The sequence below is a fragment of the Corvus hawaiiensis genome, chromosome 4 (genome assembly GCF_020740725.1).
Source record: "Corvus hawaiiensis isolate bCorHaw1 chromosome 4, bCorHaw1.pri.cur, whole genome shotgun sequence".
In the NCBI taxonomy this organism is placed as follows: Eukaryota; Metazoa; Chordata; class Aves; order Passeriformes; family Corvidae; genus Corvus; species Corvus hawaiiensis.
This window is the reverse complement of record NC_063216.1, coordinates 54,310,845-54,334,904: the sequence shown is the minus strand read 5'-3', so window position 1 is coordinate 54,334,904 and position 24,060 is coordinate 54,310,845. Positions and strand designations below refer to the sequence as shown.

General features: G+C 36.7%; 1 protein-coding gene and 1 long non-coding RNA gene across 5 annotated transcripts in view; one reads left to right on the top strand and one right to left on the bottom strand.

The window, feature by feature from the left end:
• MDFIC (MyoD family inhibitor domain containing) overlaps window positions 1–24,060 on the bottom strand; it is a 49,510-nt gene that overhangs the window by 2,163 nt on the left and 23,287 nt on the right. For all 4 annotated transcript variants that reach the window (XM_048301203.1, XM_048301204.1, XM_048301205.1 and 1 more), the window contains exon 4: window positions 11,270–11,545. In XM_048301203.1, the coding sequence (XP_048157160.1) occupies window positions 11,270–11,545 (276 nt within the window). The remainder of the gene's footprint in view (window positions 1–11,269; window positions 11,546–24,060) is intronic.
• LOC125324813 lies at window positions 16,363–20,007 on the top strand. The gene is made up of 3 exons (XR_007203133.1): window positions 16,363–16,427; window positions 16,636–16,799; window positions 19,006–20,007. It is a non-coding gene; the product is annotated as an uncharacterized LOC125324813 (long non-coding RNA).

Sequence of the window (24,060 nt, the reverse complement as noted above, 5' to 3'; positions counted from 1 at the left end):
TTGAGCCACAGACAGGTGAAGATAGGGAAAATGTTCTGGGGAAAACATCCTGCACAACCTCACCCTTTCCCTCTCGCTACAGTCTATCACAAGTATCCTCTATGAGAGGCTGCTAGGAATGACAGGATATTGAGCAATATGGACAACTGGTCTGACCACCTACAGACATTATGTTCTCTACATGTTATGTTCTTACAGTTCACAGGCTGAAGTTTGTTTTCATAGGGAAAAATTTGCAATTACTTGCAACAGTAATACTATTATCAGGCTTTCTAAACAAATTTATAAATGTAAAAAATTATGCAGTAGCCATGGCAAGTATCTTGATTGATTCCAAATACCTCTACCATTGCAGAAACTCTGACTGCATGATAGTGCAGCAATGACTTACACAAGCAAGAGTGAATACTTACAGCAGTGCAGCGACAGAAGCTCAGACCTGCCAAATCTGTTCCAAGAAGCCAAGGAATTACTTGAACTCTTAGGGCATTCCTACTTACTATAGTACTTAGACACAAACTTAGCATGCACATTCCTGTACTGAAATGTGGCCACAGTCATAATCTACTAATGAACCCTTATGCCTAAAAGGAAAAAATGGAAACATCAGGAAAAGCAAGATGGGGGAAAAAAATCCCAAAACCCTAACCTTAAAATTTCCCTACTACTGTGCAGGAAGCAAAACTGAGAGGAAACCACAGGTACATTTAGGGTGCTTTAAAGAAAGTTGTTTCTTGTATTAAAAGGTTTCTTTTCCCAATGACATAATGTCGCTAAATAAATGACCTTCATAGAAAACACAGAAGGTATGTGAAAAAAAGCTGGGGAGTATCAATTCACTGAAGAGGACCAAAGCCAGACTGATAGTGATTAATTAGCTGGTTGTCATGGAGATGGTGTTAAATATGCTCAGGTAAAATCTCCTTTCAGATTTTCTTTGAATATGAAGGAAAAAGATAAAGAAGCTAAGAGTTTTATCTAAGAAACCTTCATATTTGAGGAACTAAGGTTTTAGTATATTGTATCTTTAAAATACAGCTTGAAGAAGCTAATACAACAACAAATGTTGTTCTACAATTTTTTTTTAGTACAAAACATAATAAAACTTTGTGTGTATAGGTATTGTGAGTAAGATGTTCAAAAAATCTTTCTTGCTTCATGCAGGGATATGTAAAACTGCAGGGAGAGAAATACACATTCACAGACATTATAATATGTTTTTATTCATGGACAAGGAACAGAGTTCATAGGTTAAAAAAAAGGAACTGTACTCAGAAAGCATTTTCAGGACCCACAAAAGAACTTTCCCCTCCTAATCTAAAAAACCCACCAAATCAAGACTTAAAAGAAGAGGCTGTGTTGGTTTAAATAAAGGTATTTCAAAGGTAAAAGCTATCAAAAATGGTCCAAGACACTGTAATAAATTTTGGCCATTAGTGTTATTATGGAAACTCTGTAGAGGGTCTTTCTTTTCATCTCTTCTTCCCTGACTGAAACACTAAAAGGATTTATTTACCTACTCTTTATTTTTATTTCCTTCTCCCCAGATGGCAAACCTAATACTCGATTCAGAAAATCTTTATATAACAAATTTACTTAACCTCCACAAACAATTAACAGAAAGCAGAGATACCCTTTAGTGCTCTGTTCATTCTTGCAATGACTCATTTGTACAATGAACATATACTTTGATCCACATTTCAAGGACAAACCTGAAATAATCATGCTTTTATGTTCTTCATGTTATTGACTTTTAATAGCTATCCAGGTAGCAATTATTCAACACATGACAAAGCATGCTGTTACCTAGTCCTACCTAACTTGCTGAATTCAGAATCGTGACTCTAAAAGGCTGTAATACATTTCGATAAAACAGGTGGAAGAATAATTTCTTCCACGTATGACCCCCATTTCCTGGCTTCTTATCTACAGATGCAATTATAGGAAAAAGATAGTTACACTGTATTTTTGTAGTAATAACAAACCTACATGCCACACAAAACTCATCCTTCTCCAGTATCTACATTCCTACAGCAACCTGTCCATTCCACAGCAAACATTATACAGCTAAAACTGACTTCCTTTGACTGCTGTTACGATCAGTGGAATGCAGCCGTGAAGGTGCTATACAAAGCTCACTCCAAAAGAGAGGACCACAAGTTTTTCATTACCATGTTGGAGACCACTACAATATATTTCATTGCTTGCACAAGACACCCCAGTAATTTTTTCCTGCTTATAAGATCAAGGAGACTATTTTAAGTTACATATTATTCTAAATTTCAAAACTTTTTAGTATATTAAGAATAAAGACTATACTTAACCTCCACTCTTTAACCTTACCCCATCAAAAGCCTAATTTTTTTTTCAGATGATTGAGGAGTGGAACACTTTAATCCAACTAGAACTAAACATATTTTGTGTATTTGTAAAGTCGGTGATTTTAATGTCTGATAATGTGTTTTCTGGCAACTTTTAGTATATTCTAGTCTTTCTAATAAGGAAATGATACAGTAATACCAGTTATGACACTGGCTCTTTTTTGTTTGTTTGTTTTTTTTGAGAATTAGAGGTTCTCATTCTTCTTTTTCCATTAGATACATTAATGCAATCAAGAATTAGGGGCATGTCTTTATTGTGGACAAAACTCCATCAGCCTTGACGTTCATGATGCACTACTGTTGATAGTAAGTTAACTCCCAAGTTCCTTGAGGTTTAAGTTTTCATTAAACCAATTTCCCTCTCTGTGGAAGTATTTAAGTCTCATCACACAGGCAAATCATTAATGAAGATAAACTTTTTCTTAGGACTTCTATACTACTCCACACCAATCTCAAATTTCCATTGCTTTTCAATTTTTACATTACACACTTCTCTAATTGAAAAATGCTGCAGTAGAGACTGTCACTATACAAAAGTGAGGATGTGAGGTACAAACATTCTCTAGAGGCATACTTTAAAAGAAAAAATAAATATTCCAAACCAGTACATCTACCTTAGTTCTTCTACCAAATGCTCCTGATTTCACTGAAGCACTATATCACATTTGTTGACTGGATCCAAGCTCCCATAAGCTAGGCTGAGTGGCATAAATTACAACAGTCTTGGTCTGTCAGCAGTGCTAGTACATTTTATTAGACCAACTCGCATTTGGGGAAAAAAGATGAACTTTCAGATACTCAAGCTTATCTTCAATTATTCTCTCATTTTGTCTGGGATGAAAGCTAGACCTCAAGTTAAAAGGGTCATTCCATCTGACATTTTTTAAAACCAATTTAAGTAAAGGTGTTTCCTTAATCCTTTGGCATGTCCCCAAAAGGCAAAGATTTGTTACAGAACTTCATCAAAACTGTTAAACAATGCCAAGGCAAGTAGAACCCAACCAACATGTTCAAGTTTTTGCTGCTTTATATCACACACACACCCCTCCCCCACTATGTGCTGATTTAACCAAAGAGTGTGTACAGTACACGTAACATCTACTTTAACTGGACTCTAAATGTTACCACAGACAGTATCCAGACAAGAAATAGGCTTAAGATCCCTTCAAACTGTTTACACACTGTTATTCAAAGCCCAGAAGGCCCCCCTTCTAACTTACCCCAGTTATAACAGCTATGCTCATTAAAGGAAAAGAAACAATATCAACAATAAAACTCTTTTAATGTTTGTCCATGTCTTTAAACATCTGCACACCACTTTTTACTTCTAAAAGCTCTGCATACAGATATTACCATGGTATCCAATTCCTTTCAAATACTGAAATATATATTTATTTTACTTCAACTTCCCTTGTATCATCTCCTCTTCATTTTTATGAAAAGGTGCCACTCTACTTAAGAAACAGATTTTTAAGAGAGCTATAAACCATCAAAACTGTACAGGAAATGCAGAAGGTGAACTGAAAAATGTACAGAGAAATGCATGTGTAGGCTGGTATATCCTGCTTTTATAATGTTTGACACTAACCTGTCACAAACTGACTCAAAAAGCTTTCATACCAAGCAGGCAGGTCATATATGATAAAAGTTTTTCATGTCTACAGCGGTAAATAAGCTCACTTACAGGACGGTGACCTTGGTCAGCTTCTTACTAACTATATTCACCAAGTTCAGACAACTCAAAACACATCTCCAGGCACTCTGCTGTCTCACAGAGAGAATCAAAAAGGGCAAACCCACAATCAAAGTGACAGCTGAGGTCTTCAGCAGGGGTTTACTGCGGGCCCCCGCAGAGCCCTGAACAGAAGCCCCAGCAGGTGCTACAGGCGTCCCACAGTCCGGCAGCGCGGGCTGGCAGTGGCAGGAATGAACACACAGCCCACAGCCAGAGCGGCACAGCACCAGCCAGAAACCACTCCAGCACAAGGTTCTTAAACAGCTGCAGAGGCAAGGAGCAAAATTCCCAAGCAGAGGCACAGACGCCATCACACCTCCCACCGCTCTGCAACGCACGGGGCCCATGGGCGGCCTCTGTGACCCATTCCCTTTCTTTTGAGAAAACCCACTGCACCCAGGAAAATGCTCACAGGAAAATAAGAAAAGGCAGAAAGAACAAACTGACACGTATGGAGTATGGTTATTTCTAAATATAGAGTGACATTTATTTAGACGGGGGAAAACATAGTTACAAAGCCTAGCATATGTGATATTTCACCATTTAAAAAATAAAACTATTATCTCTATTGAACAAGAAAATGAAAATGTTGCCTGCACAGGCAAATCACACTGAACACATGGAAATTTTCATCAAAGCTTAGATTCTCAGCTCTCAATACAGATATAACCTCAGAGTAAAATGATCCATTTCAAACATACAGATATACTAAGAAATATGCTAATTTCCAATACCTAAGACTTCCTTAGACTATGAAGCCTTCATTGCACTGCTCATCATTGCAAACACTGAGACAAGTTAGCTGCTAGTTAGCCCATGTCCTTATAAAACAGATGCTGTTGGAAGGCCCTTATTTTTGTTACAGGCCCTGCTTTCCACTCAATCCAGTTAAAGAACATGTAAATTACCTTTCAAGACTTCTGTACAAAAAAAGATGTAAACCATGCTTAAAACACATCATGCTTCAAAATGCATTCTTAAAAAACACACATTTGACCATATGATAGTTATTTGCCCACTGCCTGATTGACAACTGTGTCCTGATACAACCTTGTCTAACAAAACCCCCTGTTTAGCACTTCATGCTCAGACACAAATCCACTTTGAACCAATTTCTAAAACACAACAAATAAAATGGTGGCTAAAGTACAAAGATTGCAGGATATTAACAAGTAGCTGCCTAAATACTACCTAACACTAGGGGATGGATTTCAGAAGTGTATGTATGCTTAAAAAAAAAAAAGCCTGGTTGAGAGATGGCGAACATATTTCTGCAGTGTTAGTCTATTGATGCACACTCTTACTGAATTTCAGGAAATAATACTGATCAAATGACTGAACACTATACAAAAGAAAACTTACTGCTGCTCTGGTGTCCCTCAAGAGGAAAAAAACCCAACACAATCCTATTGAAAATCATGTACACTAAAGGAAAGTTTCCTGGAAACCATTTTCCATATATTAAGTTATATAAACCAAAGTAAAACACTCCTACTTTAAACAGAAGTCTGCTAGCATCTAAGACAACTATTCACTCACTATTTCCCATGTATATATGCACCTAGTGGCTCTTAAGACCCTGGCTTAACACAAAGGCTATTTGTTGGACTTGCTTTGTCTTCAGTTAAGCCATCGGTATCACTTGGGATATTCTAATAAATTAATGTAGTCAGCAGCATCAGTTAAATAGTGTCCACCAACCCCATGCGTTGACTCAAAATCTAGAACAGATGAAGTTGCATTATACTAAAAAGGGGGAGGGGGAGAGGGATATCTCATTTAAATGCACCCTGAAATGTTAAATTCAAACATTGAATTTAAAAGAACACCCACACTTTGGGTGAAATAGTTCATCGCATCTCTAAGCTCAGTACCACAAGAAGCACAGTCCAGAAAGCTGAGGAAGGCTGCTTCAGGCTTTGCTTCTGGAAAAGTATGAGTGGTAACCTAAATGTGGTGGCAAGTCTGCACTGACTGTCCTTCCCCAGAGTCTTGTCCCCATGCCACAGGCTTTCATTATCTAGCTCACTGCTGCATCTAGCCTTCCTACACTTCCTAAAGACCTCTCCTGAAAGAAACCCATTGAAAAAACATGCCTTTCTGGTTTAGAGATCCTGGGAAGGAAGGAATAAAGAGTAGATCTCACTGTCCATACAGGAGGCAGGCTCATGATCTGTTCACCATATCTACTGTTTCCAAATGAATACAGCAATTGTGTGTGCTCAAAGCCTTTTGAGTATGTGAAGTACGACATTAAACTCAAATTATCGAGTCATTGGAGTTGTGGGAACTTCCCTGCCAAACACAGTAACTTCTGAGGTCACAACTTGACCAGAAGCGAGAGCTCCATGTTAAAAATTAATTAAAACCCGTATTCCCTCTCTCCATCCTTAACTTTTCATAAATGATTGCTTTGATTCAAAAAATGCGTAACATCAAGCTTCATAAAGATTTGGTAGGAAAACTTGGTTTGTATTTTAGAAAATAATAAGCACATACCTTGGCCCTTCACTCCTTTAATTAAATTCCTCTTCCACCCTTCCCCCGTCCAACTTCTTTCCTTTCCTCCTCCAACTCTGCATGTCATTATTACTTACCTTCCACCACTCTGATACACGTATGTATGTATGAATGTATGTATGTATTCAGTTACTCATCTGTCTTCATTTCCTGACATCTAGATCTACTGTTCTGCTGCCTCACTGCTGTCTCCCTTAGACCACCTCTCTTTTAAGTTGCTCTGGACAGGTACCGATGCATCTGATCACAGCAGCTAGACTGCCTTCCTTTTTACTCATTTACATTGCTTTTTCATGTTTCCAAGGTGTTTTTCTCCACTGCTCATAACAAACAGGTGCAAGACAGTAACAATTCTCTTTGCTAGTGGCCTACCAACCAGAGTTTTGGAAGTACTGTGACACCTCTGGCATAAATAATTCAAAATATTATTAAAATTTCTTTGAGCTAAAAAATTTTTTATTCCCAATATTCACTGAAACCTATCCAATCCCTTTGAAAAATCTTTAGAACTGAAACAGTGTTTAAAAACTGCTTTTTAGGAGTGACACTCCAACTATTTCATAATTCCTTTGGTTTTTTGTAGTGTAAGTTATGGAGCTGAGTAAGATTTCTTCAGGGACAATATGGATTAATAATAGATGTGGAGGAAAAGCAGAACTGGTGAGTGCACTCACACCCTCCTAAGTCTCACTGGATGTGAAAGTATTTCTAACCAGCATATTCTGGAATGCTGACACGACTACATGTACTACAGACTCATTTAAAAAAGAAGTTTTTAAAGCTTTTATACTACTGCTACCAAAATGTCTGTTACATTTTAAGCATTTCCTACACATATTCAGTTCTGAAAGCTCACAACGTGTGACCCACAGAACAAGTGAAATTTGCTGCTGGAACAATTGATAGAAGAGTTCTTAACTGTGGTGGGTGGATTTTTGAGGGGTGGCAGACCGGGAGGCTTCATAGCTTGTGTTAGGATTGCCTAGTAGCTTGGAGCAGTACTGACCGTCATGGGAAGACATGTTACCCAGGGTAAAGTAATACTGAGCTTCATTTAGCTTTCTATTAAATATACTGGAATCTGCTGTATATGAAGCAGCATGCTACATTTCAAATAAGCATGAGCATGAATATATTCCTGGGCAGGATGGCGGGCAAGCCCATCATGTTTCTTGATTCTATCCTGCTTCAAGCCTTTCCAGGTTCTCTGTTCTGTCAACAGATACAATATTCTAGAGCAAATTACCAGACCTGAACAAACTTTGCATTACAACCAAGTGTGGTGGTCCAAATATTCATATCTTGTCTTTTAGGAAGAATCAAGAAGAAGGCAGCTTTTGAGAGGGAATAAGAAAAAAATGAAAAGTATTTTTCTCTTTTCTGTAGTTTAAACTCAGCTTGACAGACAGAATTTTCACTTCTCTTCCTTTTTTCTTTTCTCTGGCCACTTTCCTTCACTTAATTCAGTTAGTCTCCTGACTGACAAAAGAACAGAACACTTAAGGAGGAAGACAAGGCAGATGAAGTAAAAATACAAGGTGTGTATTTTCAGGTGTGAAAAAACAAACAAGGCTAGCAACTAGATTATAAAATCCAAGGGACTACATAAGGAATAGCAAAATTAAAGTGAATTGAAATATCTGAAAGTGTACAAGTTTACCTTATTTCTTTCTACTAAAACTTTCTGGATGCTATAGTAAACAAAGTAGGTGAGTTAATTCAGGTGATTCATTACTCACAGTACAAAATAAATATAGTTTGTCTCTTTCTGCATAAGACCCTTTAAAAAACTGCCTAGAATTCATATTAGTACACTACATAGATGTGCTCAAATACAAATACACATCTTCAAGTAAATTCAAACCCAGCCATTCTTCAGCAGTAACTACTGGCTTATGAGGTTAACACGGTACAAGTTAAAGCAAAGCCAAGTAGTTGAGCAATGTTGCAAATAATTTTCAATAGTTTCCATAATAGTTTCCATCTTCCTGTAAGCCTTGTCAATAGCCTCTACAGAAATGTCATTGAATCAGAAGAGGCAACTGCTCAGAAAAACACCTCCTTGCCAAAAAATGTTTATTATACAAAGAAGCTGTAGAAGTTAGGTTCAAATCAAATTGTGTATACCATTTTGAAAGGGTGTATATGCAATTAATATACTCTTCTGACAGTATAGTCAGATGTATTTATCAAGCGCATATATATATATATATATGCATATATATGCATATATTCCTGATTTAAATGCAATTACAGTCCTTTGAACAAGTAACTGGGCTAATTTTATCAGGTTTTTATAGTGCAGCCTTCCAGAAGTAGTCATAAGGGGTTAACATAACTTGTAGTAATAACACAATTATTTTTAAGTTATCAGCAAATCATTTTTCCCTTAAATAGAGAGCTCTTCATTGTGTTAATTTAGATATTTCAAGTGACTGTTGCCAGACTTTCTGATTGTGCATCTTCCAAAAAACTGGGCTGATAGAACAAATAAAGTATGTATTGATACTTCCTGAAAGGCAACAGCTTGATAAGAATACTACTTATAGTTTATAGTTCTGTCATGCAGCCCCATAGGGTACCTTGCTGAAAAGCAGAAGAAGCTGTCAGAAGGCTTGTACATGTGTGCATGTAGATGTGTTTACACAAATATGAAACATGTCTGTCAGAAAACTGTAAAGCAAAATAAATTTCAAAACCAGAAAATCACTTTTACAAACAAATACTCCCTTACGGGCATATTCCAGTACACCAGACATACTTTAATCACTGCACGATAAAACCTGTGCTTCACTGGGACTGGGTAACAGCAAACTGCAGAGCTGCAGACATTTGCAAAACGGGACACGCTATTCAGAGCATATATCCAAGTTCTCACATTCAAAATGAGAACATTACAATGTATCAGATGTACAATGTTGACTATATTTAACCTTAGCTATTAGGTGACTGGAGAAACAGCATGTGACAATAGGACTACCCTGTATTTCTGTGCTTTGAAAGAATGCAAGTTATACAATGTGACAACACTATTTAATTATCTAAATTCTAATCAGACATGCATTTAAGAATAATAACATTTCTGACTGTATATAAAAATATTATATAACGGCAGTTTCAGGCTACTAACAATTGTGTTGGATATTAAAATCAAACATTAGAATTTAAAGCTAAATCTGAAGGTATCATTAACTTTCTCCTCAATCATTTAGTCATTTGACATAATTATATTCAGTTATTAAACAAAAAAACCCTCAACAACTGTATTTATTACAGGATAATTTTAGAAGAAAAAGGAAATGTTTGCCATAATTAATGATATAGGGGAATGAACAGGGCAGGCACTGCCTCTTTGAAACTACATTTTTTTTTTTTATTCAGAGGTTGAATTTTTTAAAATTCAGAGGCCTGCACTTTCCTTCAGTCACATGAACAGATCTAAGACTTCAGATAGAGTCTTGCCGAAATGCACTAAGGAGAACCATATAAGAATATTTCACATAACAGAAAAGGGCATACATGAAGTTGTGATTTTGGAAAGAAATGTTAGAGGACTAAAAGTGCAACAGAAAAATAACAGTAGATTCTTGAAGACAAATATGAAAATAAACAATAGCAAGGGGGACCAGCCCATGGAAGGGTCTGAGTGAAGCTGTTCTTGATATTACTACACATATTCACTGAGTAAGTTTGACTAAAGTAGTTGAAGTCAAAAGGAGTCACTCCACTGACATCAGTAGTCTTCGTTCAGGCCGCTACACGCGGTCCTTCTGATCCCTCTTCCTTTCATCTAGACTGACAATCCTCCCCATTTCACTGAACACTTACTGTCTCCCATTTCTCTAAGAATCTGTCTGTCCCCTCCCTCTGGAGGTGTTTTTTTAACCAGTCACATCTATGCTTGCCTCAAACCAATAAAATTTCTGGTGCCTCTACACTCTTCTTGTTAAGGGCAGTAGCAAAATCCATTGAGTATATTAGTGCTAATGGGAAGGCCATGGAGCTCTGGAACCCTGAGTGTAAATGCAAGCAATGAGAGCACAGAGACACAGCTAAAACATAAGAGAAATTATTTACTTTTGCTTATTTAAGCTATGCAGAAGGAGTACAAAGCTTTTTCATGCACATTATCTACATCCCAAATATAGCATAAGGCACACTGAAGCACAGGTCGATGTTTTATTATCTAGTGTCCAGACCTCATGGCTAAAAAGGATATCAGCTAACAGAACATTTCAAAAGCAAAGCCTACCCTCACAGAGCCTGCCATTACTGGATTTAAATATTTACTATGCTTTGAACTAGTAGTACTTTAATGTTTTTTTTTTCTGGTGCATGTGTGACAATGTTGACAGGAGTTTCTCAGTTCAGGATACTAAGTACAGAGACTAAGACATTATCAGATCATGTTGGCCAAACATTTGAAAGCAAGAACTCTCCCATTCCTTCCCTTTCCTTCAAATACTTAACATTTTTCTTTGGGAAAGAAGCTTGTCTTTTATCTTAGTAACTTCTATTTGCTTCTGGAGCATGAGTCATGCTTTTCAATTATTTTCAGTTGATTGCATAATTTTTACTGAGGTTTGGTTGGTCTTTATTCGGTTTGGGTTTTTTAATAAGAATATCAGCTTACCTTCTGGTGAAGTACCTGGCTTTTGAGAAAATGCAGAGCTTATTTTACTCTTCTTGCTGCTGTTGCTGTTGACAGACAAGGTGGACTGAATTTTCCTGTGCATTTTTTCTGAAACGGGAGCCGAAAGCTTTCTGTTGTCTGCAGGCATGTGCTTGACCCCGTTGTGAATTCCACTTCCCTTACTCAGACCCACATGGCCATTTTGGATTTTGCCACTTTCTTCCTCACTCCTTTCCAGTGCTGAAGTATTTGGTTGAGGCAAACGTTGAGGTTGTGCTTAAAGTGCAAGAAAGAAAGAGTTAATTTAAATTGTAAATTGATAACTGAACACTTTAGGCTAGACTGGGAATGCAACTTTCCTGGCTCTTATTGATCTAAAAACAGACTGACAATTTAACCTTCCCCCATTAAGACAACAAAGCAAAAAAATATCTCTAGATTAACAATAACTATTAGGTATTCAAAAAGCACCTCACTTCTGCATGAGGCCTAGATTGCCCATTCAGCAGTGCAAGGAAAGGCTTGCAAGGCTCTGTGAACTACACAGAGAGAATAATGCAAGCAATTTGAAGAAAGGGAAAAAGTCAAGAGTGGGAACAAATGAACAAAACTGAGACAAACTTGTATTGAGGGAATGATGTATTGATGAAAAATGTGTGAAATATACCCAAACGAGAGAAAAAGTGTAGGAGTAAACATGCATACTAGTAACAGGCTAAGATGCAGGCTGGCCAACCTGCCAGCCTTCAGAAAATAACCCAGTGTCCCCCTGACACTCAGCAGTCACAGACCAGTATATTAGAGAAGAACAGGAATATCTAATAATAAACTAACAAGTTGGAGCTTAAATTCATAAAGATCATGGATTACTGAGAAGTACAAAACCTATCAAAATGTGGTTCTGTGGAGGAAGTAACCAGAAGGAGCATGCATTCAAACACCTATGGCAAGCCAGAGTCCCCCCTCCATATTCTTCAACTCAGAACCACAGTTTTAGAAATGGCTGTAATAGGCCAGTTAGGGATTAATGGCAATGCTAAAATGGTCAAAGGAAAAAAAAAAACCAACCCCATCAAGGCAAGAATCTGCAGTGATCTGACTAAGTCCCTGAGAGTACGTGTTCTAAACTCATTCTAATGAGTAAGCATGAAACTTGACCATTCTGTGTTGAGCTACTGTATCATAAAGGAGAATATTTGTAACAACATGGAAAAGGGATTTCCCATGTATTCTTTAGTCTGTAACTAAAGAAAAGATGCATGATTTTTTAATGTAAATCTTTGTAATTAAAAAAAAGTGGTCTCAATTTAACAATTCTTATTTAGAAAAAAAAATGCAGATTTTGTGGCGGAAAACTAATTAAACTGTACACACAGTAACACAACAGGATTTCACAATCAAAAAGCATCAGCCCAATCACCTCTCCTAATCAAAACACTACTGCATCATGCTTGGACAAAAAGAGGTTTTCAGACAGTCCAATCTTCAACTATTTGAAAATGTTATGTCAAAGAAAAAGTTCAGAGTCTATTAGATACTCAGTGGACAAGGAATTAGCCCCAGCAGTAAGGAAAAACATTGCTGCAGTTCATTCTCTTTTCAGATGGCTCATATCAATTTTCTGATGATTTCACAGTATAGATTCACATATAGATTAAACTGTTTACAAGGTAAAAATACACATAGATAATTATGGTTAGCTTGCTCTAAAAGAAACATCTCCTCTGATCACTTCAGGTGCAAGTTAACAAATTTTGCAACAAATACTACTGGGAGACACAGACCAACATGGTCTCTAAAAGGACTCAGTTCTAAATTTGCCTAACGAATCCTCAATGCTTTCCTTTTATTCAGAACACTAACACCATTCTCAGACTGCTTTCTCCACTATCATAAACTTTTCCAGATTAAACTTCACACAAATCTTAAACTTTATATCCTGGTCACGCTCACAGGCAACAAAGGATTCTTTTTCGTAATAATTTAAATATCAACTGGTTCATGCTTTTCTTGCCACTTGATATTTTAGTCACTGCCACTAAGGTTTTTGGAAGATAGCTTTGACTGCCCACACCTATCTAGGTCAGCGTAACCCTGCTTGAACCTACTTGACCAAAGTGGTAATTTTCTGTTGCAGGAAAGAAACGACAGGTTGGGGGAAACATTTGTTTTAGACTCCCCAAAGATGTTACACGGAAGAGAAAGATCAAAGATCATTCCCTTCCATTACCAGTAGTAACTGCTCAGAAACCTCCAAGCCAAGAAAACGGGAGCACGTTATCTGAGACCTGAAGAACTAACTGTTGCCCAAAGACTTTTTTATTGACAATGCTGAAACTTCTTCTCCTTCAATTTTGTATTAGTGTTTGCAAAATCTGAGAACAGAAGAATAAGCAAGGCCCTTTCTTCACTTTGGAATTCAATTTGTGCTATGCATTTGGTTAACATTTCCAAACTCTCATAAAGGTCCCAAAACAAATTTTTAGTGAACTCTCTCCTATCTGAATAAGTATTATTGTAAGTATATTACCAGGAACCCTTTGCGTAGATTTGCTTTCCATGTACGTGCAAAATTAATTTCATTAAAAATCAAGAAATTCCTTCCATTTCAAAAATAGTCAATGTAGACGTAACCACAGTCAAAAATCTTTGCCTATGTCAGAAATTAAAATTTACTCTCTAAAAATTCAGTGTTTATGTCCACAGCACCTCATAATTTTATCTTCATTCGCCCACTTAAGTATACATTTTGTAATTAAGGAACAGTGTTTTTCATGTTTCATGTAATGAAGTTTCCTCACCCTGCACTGCCTATGATTCCCTGCTGTAGAGCAGTGCAGTTGTACCAATGAACTAGAATTGCTGGGGAGCAGTTAACCTTCCTCAATAAACACAAGCAATACACTATTAAAAAAATTCTCTATGTCTGGATGCCAGTTTATAAAACTGACAGTTATGACCTTTTCTAAGCCAGTTAAATTGGTGGTGGCAGATTACAAATTGTTTGTATATTTTTGAGGCTTTGCTACAATACAGTAACTTGATAAAATATCCAAAATTCAATTTTCAAAATTAGGTGTGTTTCTGTCAAACTAGGGGTAAATGGAAAGTCTTGGAAATCTAAACAAGATGTTTATGTTTTTGCTTTTATTATTATTTTTAGTAAGGGTTTAGGGACTTTTCTATGGTTTTTTAATTTTAATTTTTTATTAAGTAATCCTGTTCCCAAAGTACTCTTACTTGAGTCTTTTAGCATTAACATACAACTTTTTAGCTGACTGGCTTTACAGTATTCACATGTGATACCCAGGTCAAATCAAAATGGAATAAAACCCCAAATGGATTAGTTATCTCAATTTAAATTTATTTTAACTTTATTGATAATTTTGCACTAGGGAGACTTGAATCTTATAGTTAAAACACACTTGAAACCAATTAGGAACCATATGACCGCATTCTAGCATAAAGAACAAAAGCAATTGACAGTTACAAGATTAAACCACACCACTCAGTTTGTAACAGAAATATTTTTACCTTATTTTTTAAAGGTTGTGTATATCTTAAAAAAAAAAAAAAAAAGAAAAAAAAGGTGTAATATGGAGAACGACACAATGCTTCTTAAAACACAGTGATACCCAGGGACTCTCACTCTCTCTTTAATGATCCACTGCTCTCATTCAGCTGTCTTTCTTTTTTCAAATCTTTACATATGTGACAGCTCTCAAAAGTAGACCATAGACCATCTGGCATTTTCCGAGGTGTAACTTGTGCAAATTCAGCTCTACTGGGAACACAATGCTATCTTCTGCCTGCGTTATAAAAGATACAATAGAATGTAGAACTTATGAGTTGTTTTGAATTATTCATTTTTTGCCTGTATATTCAAGAAATTTTACAAACTCTGCATTTTGTACTACATAATCACATGCGTTAAAGGTACAAAGAAACTTTTTGACACCTCTTTTCTACAGAAAGATGGCATTTTGTTTGATATGTGAACATTCAGCGCCTGTTATATCATTCTAAACAGGCCATGTGCTGCTACAAAAGATCCCATTTTACACTCCATGTATGAGCAAAAATGTTATTCTTGATATTCACTAACTAATGCAATGCACATCAAAATTTCAAATGTGTGTTGGATGAACATTCAGCATCATCAAATCAGGATGGTACTGGTCACTTACTATATGTTAAAGATTTAAGAAAAAAATCATTCCTCAGACAACATAGAAAAATTGTCATTTCAAACATCTACAATGAGTAGTTTCAAAATGTCCTAAGAAACTGCTTTTCAGGTTAATATGTTTTTAATCTTTAGCAAAACCAGTAGATTTAAGTCAATATTTTATACAGTGCTAACACTAGTGGATTTTCAATAAGAATGATAAATATTAGATTAATGATTCAATAGACTGAATCTTTTTTGATAGAAAACTAGCAGATAATATAGGTAGTAATAACTGCACATGAATCTGCTGCCTGTGGAAAAGCAATAAAAAGGCAATATATTGCTATAGCATATAATCTATTAGCGTGTTTCACACTTCCTTGTAGTTGGTTTCCCTGCAAAGTGGGCCTTAATACAATAACTTCTGCTGTTATTTAACTGACTTTACAGAATAATTTAATTGTAAGGTTACTATCTGGTGAATTCAAGTAGTAAATATTTATTATGGTTTTTGATGGTTTTGAAGTAACTATGCACATTCTCTTTCAGCCTGTAAAAGCCCTAGCACACTTTAAACGAATATGCATGTATATATGCACTCTGACCGTACACTGTTTTTACACCTTGCAAAGTCCTAGCTATTGTTAAAAGAAAAATCCTGATGCATGCATTTAGCAGAAAAATGTATGTCAACAGAGGGAAACTCTCAACCAAAAGAGGACAGCCTAAGCTATCATTAGGGATTTTAGACAAAACACAAAACCAAACACACACTGAATGCAGACTCCTCTGAGTCAAAGTGAATCAAAAGAAAACATCAGGAGGGAGAGAAGAATTGAGACAGTTAATTAGTAGCCTAATCACATCAAAAGCAATTCCAAGGCAGCTGATACAGACACCCGTGGAGTTCGCTATGCTGGCCAATGAGAGTGATGGAAAAAATACTTTCCAGTTTACAGCCTGGGTTATGACTACACACCCAGAGAGGTAAGAACTATTTTTTTCTTTATGTATGACACAATAGTTTATGATGACAAATCAGGCCACAGTAACAGTATTTTGCAGGTGGATGTGGGAAGAATAAAACGCACAACTCCTGGTTGTAAAAACTGTAATGGTATTTTCAAATATTGAGAAAATGCAACATATTGTTTCACTTGACAGTATTCTTAACACTTCTCTCTTCCCAAAACAGTTCCAAATACAGTAAGATGAGCTTTTTCAGAAATACAGAAGTCCTGATCGGGTCCTCTAACACTGAAAGCCAAGATTTACATGGTGATTTGAGCAGGAAGAACTGTTTGATCTCAGTGGTCACTGCTCCCTCTGCGTGGATCACATGGACCATACATAAGGAGGGTAAGAATCAGGCCTCCGGTTTTTATCAGTGCTTCTTCGTAACAACAATTTAAGCTTAAGGGAGAAAATAAAGCAGATGACAGTCAAGAATTGCACAGTAAAGCCAGGGGCTGCCTGAATTCTAGAGTAAAATTAAGGCGATTCTAAATTACTTCTGGAGAAAACATAAATTCTTTAGATATAAAAGGCAATATTTCCCACTGACTAGCAAAAAATCTTAACTTTTCAAAGGTATTATATATTGTACGTGTTATACGCTCAATAAGAATAACATTTTAGTGAAACTGGGAGAACTCAAGTATCTCAATCCTCCTCCATCCCCACTTTCTAACTAAAATCCTGACTAGTCTCCAATATGATCTTCTAACTACATCAATAGTTTTCTCTGTCTAGCTATCCAGAATATTAACATTCAGATTACAAGATGTACCTCTGAGTCAACCTGTGAAGTGGCTTTTGTCAGCAATTATTTTTGAATATTTTCTGGGACATAAATAGCATATACTGCAGCTACCATATCAGAGAAGGCATACATTAACTAAATAACAAGGTACCATCAAGACACCATCTATCTTTTAAAATCATTTTTTTACACTGAATTTTTTATACCATGCTGACTTTACAAGGAAAACAAAGTATCAACTAACAGCATCAACCACCTTTTTAGAACTGCTTCTTGTAAGAAGTGAGGACATCTTCAAAATGAATACAATACATTATTATGAAACAGGATATCCTTTGTAATGAAAATACTGTAGTGAAACTGCTGGTACGAGTTTTACAGGATCCACACTGAGAACACTTTGTTAGAGTACGTCTGAGAGCACATCCAGGGAACACCTGGTATAACAGAAACGAGGCTGCCAGGGGACAAAAGGAAAAGACATTTTATCCTGTCAGCTTTCACTTGGTGAAGGGTGGACAAGAATGGCAAACACATGTGTGCATGTGTGGTAATGGGTTGAGAAGCAACAAAAGTGAACAAGACACTGCCCAAAGTACTCTTACACCTGTGCAAAGACACCTGCAGTGCCTTCCTTTGGAAGCACTGCAGGGCTTTACACACTGTTTGAAGGGTTGCAGGAATTGTATAAAGATGTCTTTGACATACCCAGAAAGACGCAGTTACCACAGGGAAGCATGAACACGGCTGGTAGCCAGGGTTTACAGAGTTGATAACCATTCCAACTGAAAATATGGAGTAAATTTCTCTATTTACAAATCCTTTATCCTGATATGATTTTGGAAAATGAAAAAATGCTCACTGCTTTTCTTTAACAATCACAACAGCAAATTTTAAGCCTTTGCTAAACTGAGCAAATCCCTAACATTTTTAGTTACCTATCTTGTAACAATTATCTCAGAATCAAAATACCCTTTGGCTTCTAATTACCATTAGACTGTCTGTAAATTATTCTTCTTTATCAAACACACATCTTGTGACATTAGCAGTGTTTTTTCTGAGAATGCAAACATTGTCATCTATGATGAACTTTGCAGATGATCTGGCAATTCTTGGTAGATCACAATATAATTAAAAATAAAAATAATTCACATAATGCAATGATTGTTAAACTACACCTACATAAAGCTGAATATAGTCCTTACTGTAGCATAGTTTGTCACTTCTTGAGAATGGACACTTCTTGGTACACAAAATACCAAGAGCCAAACACAAACCAGGGCATTCTAGGTAAGAGACACCCATACACCTGGGGAATAAATCCCTATATAAAATTTCATTCAAAAGCAGGAAATTTTACTGCAAGCTTTCCACTTGTAACATTTCTGTATCCATTTTTCTTCTCACACATTCTGCTAGGACGAGAAGAGAATTGTACTGTATTTGCTCTTATGTTTCATAGCGTTACAACTATGTACTGAAGTGGTAACAGTTGCACAGACATGGAATGGCAGGTTTCCTCATGGTCACCATTCCAAGACTCCTAGGGCATATTTATGGAATTTAATAGATTCATTAATTACTACTGCAGCTAGTTTGTTGTTTGGTGGGTTGGTGGTTTTTTTGGTTGTTTTTGTTTGCTTATTCGGTTGGGGTTTTCTTTAAGATTTTTTTTCTTTACTTAAGGTGAGATGTTTAGTTATTTTGTCCTGTGTTTTCTACAGACATAATTTGTTAAGAGGCATCTTCATCTGCTTGGGGGGTTTTTTGTTTGATTGGTTATTATTAATTTTTCCTTTATAGGGCACAGTGGCTTGTAAAAACTGGATCTGAGAACTAAATGATCAATGCATTAAGAATCAGAGAATTAGCTTTTTGCTAATTCTTTAAGTAATGAAATCAACCTATTTCTTCAACACAAATAATTAGCAATTTCCTAAATGTGAAGACAGTCCCTGAAATGATGAAGGGCACTAGGAGTGCAATACAATCCATCTCACTGAGGAACAGAATGCTTTGCTTCTGGAGCTCCAATTTTAAAAGAAAGTTTATCAACCACTAAAGGTAATTCAAACTGTTGGCATGACATTACAATAGTTATGGTATTCATACCTGCTACAACATATAGTTATACCAATGCATAAAGACACACTGGTGTCCCATGGAATTTGAGACATTAAGTTTCAAATATTTGAAACAGTTTTGATGCCACTCACCATTGTGTTACTTGCTCCCAAATAAAATAAAAAACATCAAAGAGAAGCTACAAACAACAGGACATCGCTTGCTGGGTATCGCCTCATAAGCAGCACAGCAGGATGCACCAGACAGGAGAGATAACCTCAATGTCATTAAAAGCCGTAACCTGAGCAAGTGCACAAACAGGTCCTCTTGCCTCCAGCACCTCCCGCTCCCTTCCTCAAAACCCCAGCAACCACTGACAAACTAGACTGTGTTTCACTGCAGGAAAGAATGTGGGATGGTGAGGCAACAGCTTCTCGGCCAAGCCAATTCAGCATTCACCTCTCAGTGAGAAGATATTCGGAGGTCAGGTTTATTTTCCACTGACCATATATAACAAGTGTCCAGATGTCAAGATTACAGTGGTGTCTTGGGTGACTTTATGATGTATATCCTATATCGCTGCCGTATGCCCAGAAATTAAACTAAACTAAACTCAGCTAAACTCATACAAAAAAATGTATACAAACTGGCTGCACTGGGTTTTAAAAAGAACTTGAAGGGAAATGCTTGGAATGAGCAATTCCGTTAATGTTCACTGCTCCCTTGATTTCTAGCCCTCAACTCATGTGACAGGATTTCAGAAGCTTCTAGAAAGTGTTCCACCTCAAATGTGATTGCCTGCTCTCAGTGCACTATCTTTTGTAATCTCTACCATTTTAAGTAATAACCAATTACTTAACTACTATTAACAATACTAACTAATTGCAGAAATCAAAAATAGGAGTGAAAACATAGTAACAGCAATAAAGAGGATTATTTAAAAAGATGGCTGGGAAACACAGAACATGAGTATAAATATAGCAATATATACATTGATAACCAAGTTTTTGATTCCATTGCTGCACTTACTTTCTCTCTGCTATTCTTTCTCACAACCTATAGCTGATGCTAAGCTTGGCATCAGCTGATACAAAATACCCCAGAAAACCAAAGAAAAAAAGAAAAAAAGCACAGCTGCAAGAAAAATGTAACAGAGGAAGCAAATGGACAGTAACTACAAATAACAAGCTAAAACTTGGGATTTTACATTATTAAAACAATAGCAGGGCAAAAACATCAAAAGAAAAAGGAGCAGGTAGGAACTGCCCAGAAGAAGACAGCACTGGAGGGGAAGGAGATAAAGAGAAAAAATACATTGTGAGCTGAGCCACTTCACTTCTGTGAGGGCAGAAAAGAGTATGGGAGAAGAAACAAAAAAATTCACAAGTAAAATCCCAGTAGATCTGAAGTATTTGCTACAGATTTAACAAGTAAGAGGAGAATTAAATGATAGATTATTAGTTGATAATCAGTGAAATATAACAAAGATAAACACTTCATACTTATACAATGATCTAGCACTGAAGCAATAGCTCCCCTTCTGCTCGAGGTCAGAGAGGATCCTGGAGCCCAGGCCAAAAATCAGCCATTTCAGTAACAGCAGCATAATGGAAAATGGAAATTCTGTGTCAGAAAGCAGGGTGAGGGCTTGAGGTCCACAACAATAACTCTTCATGATCCAGCTTTTCATAACTGCAGACTGCATAGTTAACAGAGAGACTGCCAGTAGGAGAAAAAAGATGTGTAAACATGGTAGAGAGAGCAGCAAATGTCCACCTATTTCCTGATCCTGAAAAAGCAAAGCGTGAGGAGAAAGAGAAACAGCATCTATCTGCACAGACAACACTAAACACACTGAGAAGATTTAGTCTCTGTTATGGATGTTCTTCAGCTGCAAGAATTCCCTTATGGCATGCAGGGTCTAGCAGATGGGTACAGGACCAATCCACCTGGCTCCCATGCCCATGGGCTGGATGAGTGGGGCTTCCCCACCCTAAAGCACTCTAGGTACCCCAGGTCACCCCAGGTCACACACGGAAAGTCCAGGCAGAGCTACCATCACCAGTGCTGTCTCATGGGCTGCTGTATGCCACTAATGGACCAGCTCGACATCAGGACGACCCGGAAATGAGAGCTCTTTTTCCTCTTTTGAACTGTTTTGCTGTGCCTTGAAGTGATAAGGCACCATCTAACCCAAAATGTTTTTGTGCAAGCTGTACAAGTAACATTCTTGAGCATATGCTTTGAAAAGTGTTCTTATCAGAGTCCTTGAAAAAGCTAAATTCTCTTTTTTTCTTCGCTAGATTCAAAGCCACAAGCAACCATGGACTAAAAGGCTGAACCTCTGTATCAGAACTGTCTTTTCCCTTCCTCACCCCACCCCACCAGCAGTTTAACTTTGACTCAAAAACGGTTGTTTTATATGCTAAGGGAAAAGGAATATTTCAGAATATAAACCTTTTTCAACTGAGAAGTTTGTGTGTTAAATTCAAAACTGAATGTACTCAACATGCAATCATTGTCACCAATACTAAGCAAAAAAGGCAAATATTTTTTAGTTAACTGCTTATTTACCATATTCTACCAAAATTATCTAGGAAGACCTCTTTCTGACTTGGCTGGAAAAACCCACACACCCTGGCCAAGTTTTCATAATGACCTCCATTACAGGAATTCAACATCGTTATTAAAAAAAAAAGCTAAATGAACTTTTGCCTGTTGCTCATGGGTACATCCCTTAGAGTAGCACAAAAGTCAGACTGCTGACCATGCCCTGAAGACCGAACTTCCTGTAAAAATGGTGCACTTGGTTTCCTGAAAGGAAGCAAAGCATAAGCTGCTCAAACAATAGACAAGAAAGCTCTGATATCTGAGTGACACAGTTACAAATCTGTCCTGTTAGAAAAATACAGTGCCACATCATTGACCAACAACTACAGGCACAAAAATTCAGAGAAACAAATGCACTAACTCAAAGGAGAAAGCATCAGATTAGCTGAAGAAATAGATAAATTGTCTTAATGGGATGAAATTACCTGTAAAACATTTTTCTTTCATTCCACAACTGAGCTAAAATTCTGATTCTCCACTCTGTTCATGAAGCAAGATATAATTCCCTATGAAACTGTTGCGTCCAAATGATATTAACAGTAAAATACTAGTTTTTATCTCTAACATGCAGATAGGGATTATTCTCATTCCAACATGTTTAAAAGCATTCAGCATTACCTGTGGAATTATTTTCATTCTCTATTAAAAATATTTCTTTCAACTTACAAAACTATGCAATTTGACCCGCTGAAGTTTAATTGGTTCACCTTTTGTTTAAAAATATTTTTAAGTAGCATTTGAATTAGAATTAGCTCCATGCTTTGAATCGTTGCTTCTTGCAACACAGATTTTTTTTTTTTAAACCATTTGTTTTGTCTTATTTAGAAGGCATACTTCTCTTTATTCACAGAAAAAAAAAAAAAATCCTTCTGCCCACTAATCACAATTACTTTTTTTAATGGAGTGCAGAGACAGCAGTGAAATCTGTGCTATGTCAGTATTATTCACAATACTGAAAAATGCCCATTTATTGATTTTAAAAACGTTTTGTTACAAGGTTTTGCAACAAGCTGAAGGATTTCACAGAAAAGAAACAGCATTTTAAGTGAAAGCATTAGAATTTATCTACTTTTTTTTGTCATTTTACAGTTCAGGAGCTTTAAAAAGTCACAGCTGAGACAGCAAGCTTCTCTTACCCAAAAAGATCCAACATAGAGCATAGCATAGATAGCAACTACATCAAACACAATCCTTGCTGCTTATGTAAGCCTTCAGCCACACAAAAGCACTCATGGCATCAGCAGCCACAGCAGCACCTGACCAAGCTGGTGATGGGTGAGCCAAACTGCTGCCTCCATCCCCCTGTGCTATGCAGCCATTCCCTGCAGGGTAAACATCTTGGCCTCACTTCTTGCATTTCTTGGCCCCAAACAAAAACACTTAGGAAACCAAACAACTTAAACAACAGCTACAGGGACAGAACGACACTGTTTTTAATACTACCTTATCCACTCTGCTGAAAAGCCTGCCAATCTGCCATTTTATTTGCCATTTGGAGTTAATTCCAGCACCCTTTTCTGTCATGTTCCTTCAGTATAACTAGCTACATTTTACTGTGCCATAATGTTTTCTGAGGCTGGTAGAACTAACAACTCACAATGGGAATATTTCCCTACCACCTTTTATTTAATTAGCATTACGATAATCTAGTCAGAATTCCCTGTTTCTGTACAGTGAGGTACTGAGTAGCCAGACTACTTGAAAATCATCAATATTTTATTTTTAAATACATCCTTTTTATTGGCATTCCCAATTTTCAGTCTTTAACTTTTTGCTTTTGTCGGTAGCTACAAACTAACACAGGTTAATTTTTTTTATTTTATGAAAATTTAAATCACATAATCACGTGGCTCTAGAAGCTGATTTTCATAGTGTGTTGTAAAATTTAACAGCTGGGGTTTTTGCCTGAATTGCACAGCATCTTTACAAAATGTTTAATTCACTGTTAATTCTCCAATAGTCAGATTACTCATGCTAACAAGAAGGTTCATTGCTACTTAAAAACCAGCTTAAATGTTGATGTTAACACATGGATGCTGAAACAGGCTTTTGTACTGAAGCACTTTAAAATATTTCCAGTCAGCCTCTAAGCACAACCTTACTCATTGCTTACAGGTATGTCATTGTAATGGAGAAAGAAGCAGGGAAAAAAAGGACTGTTCAACAAACATAAGAAAAATAGGA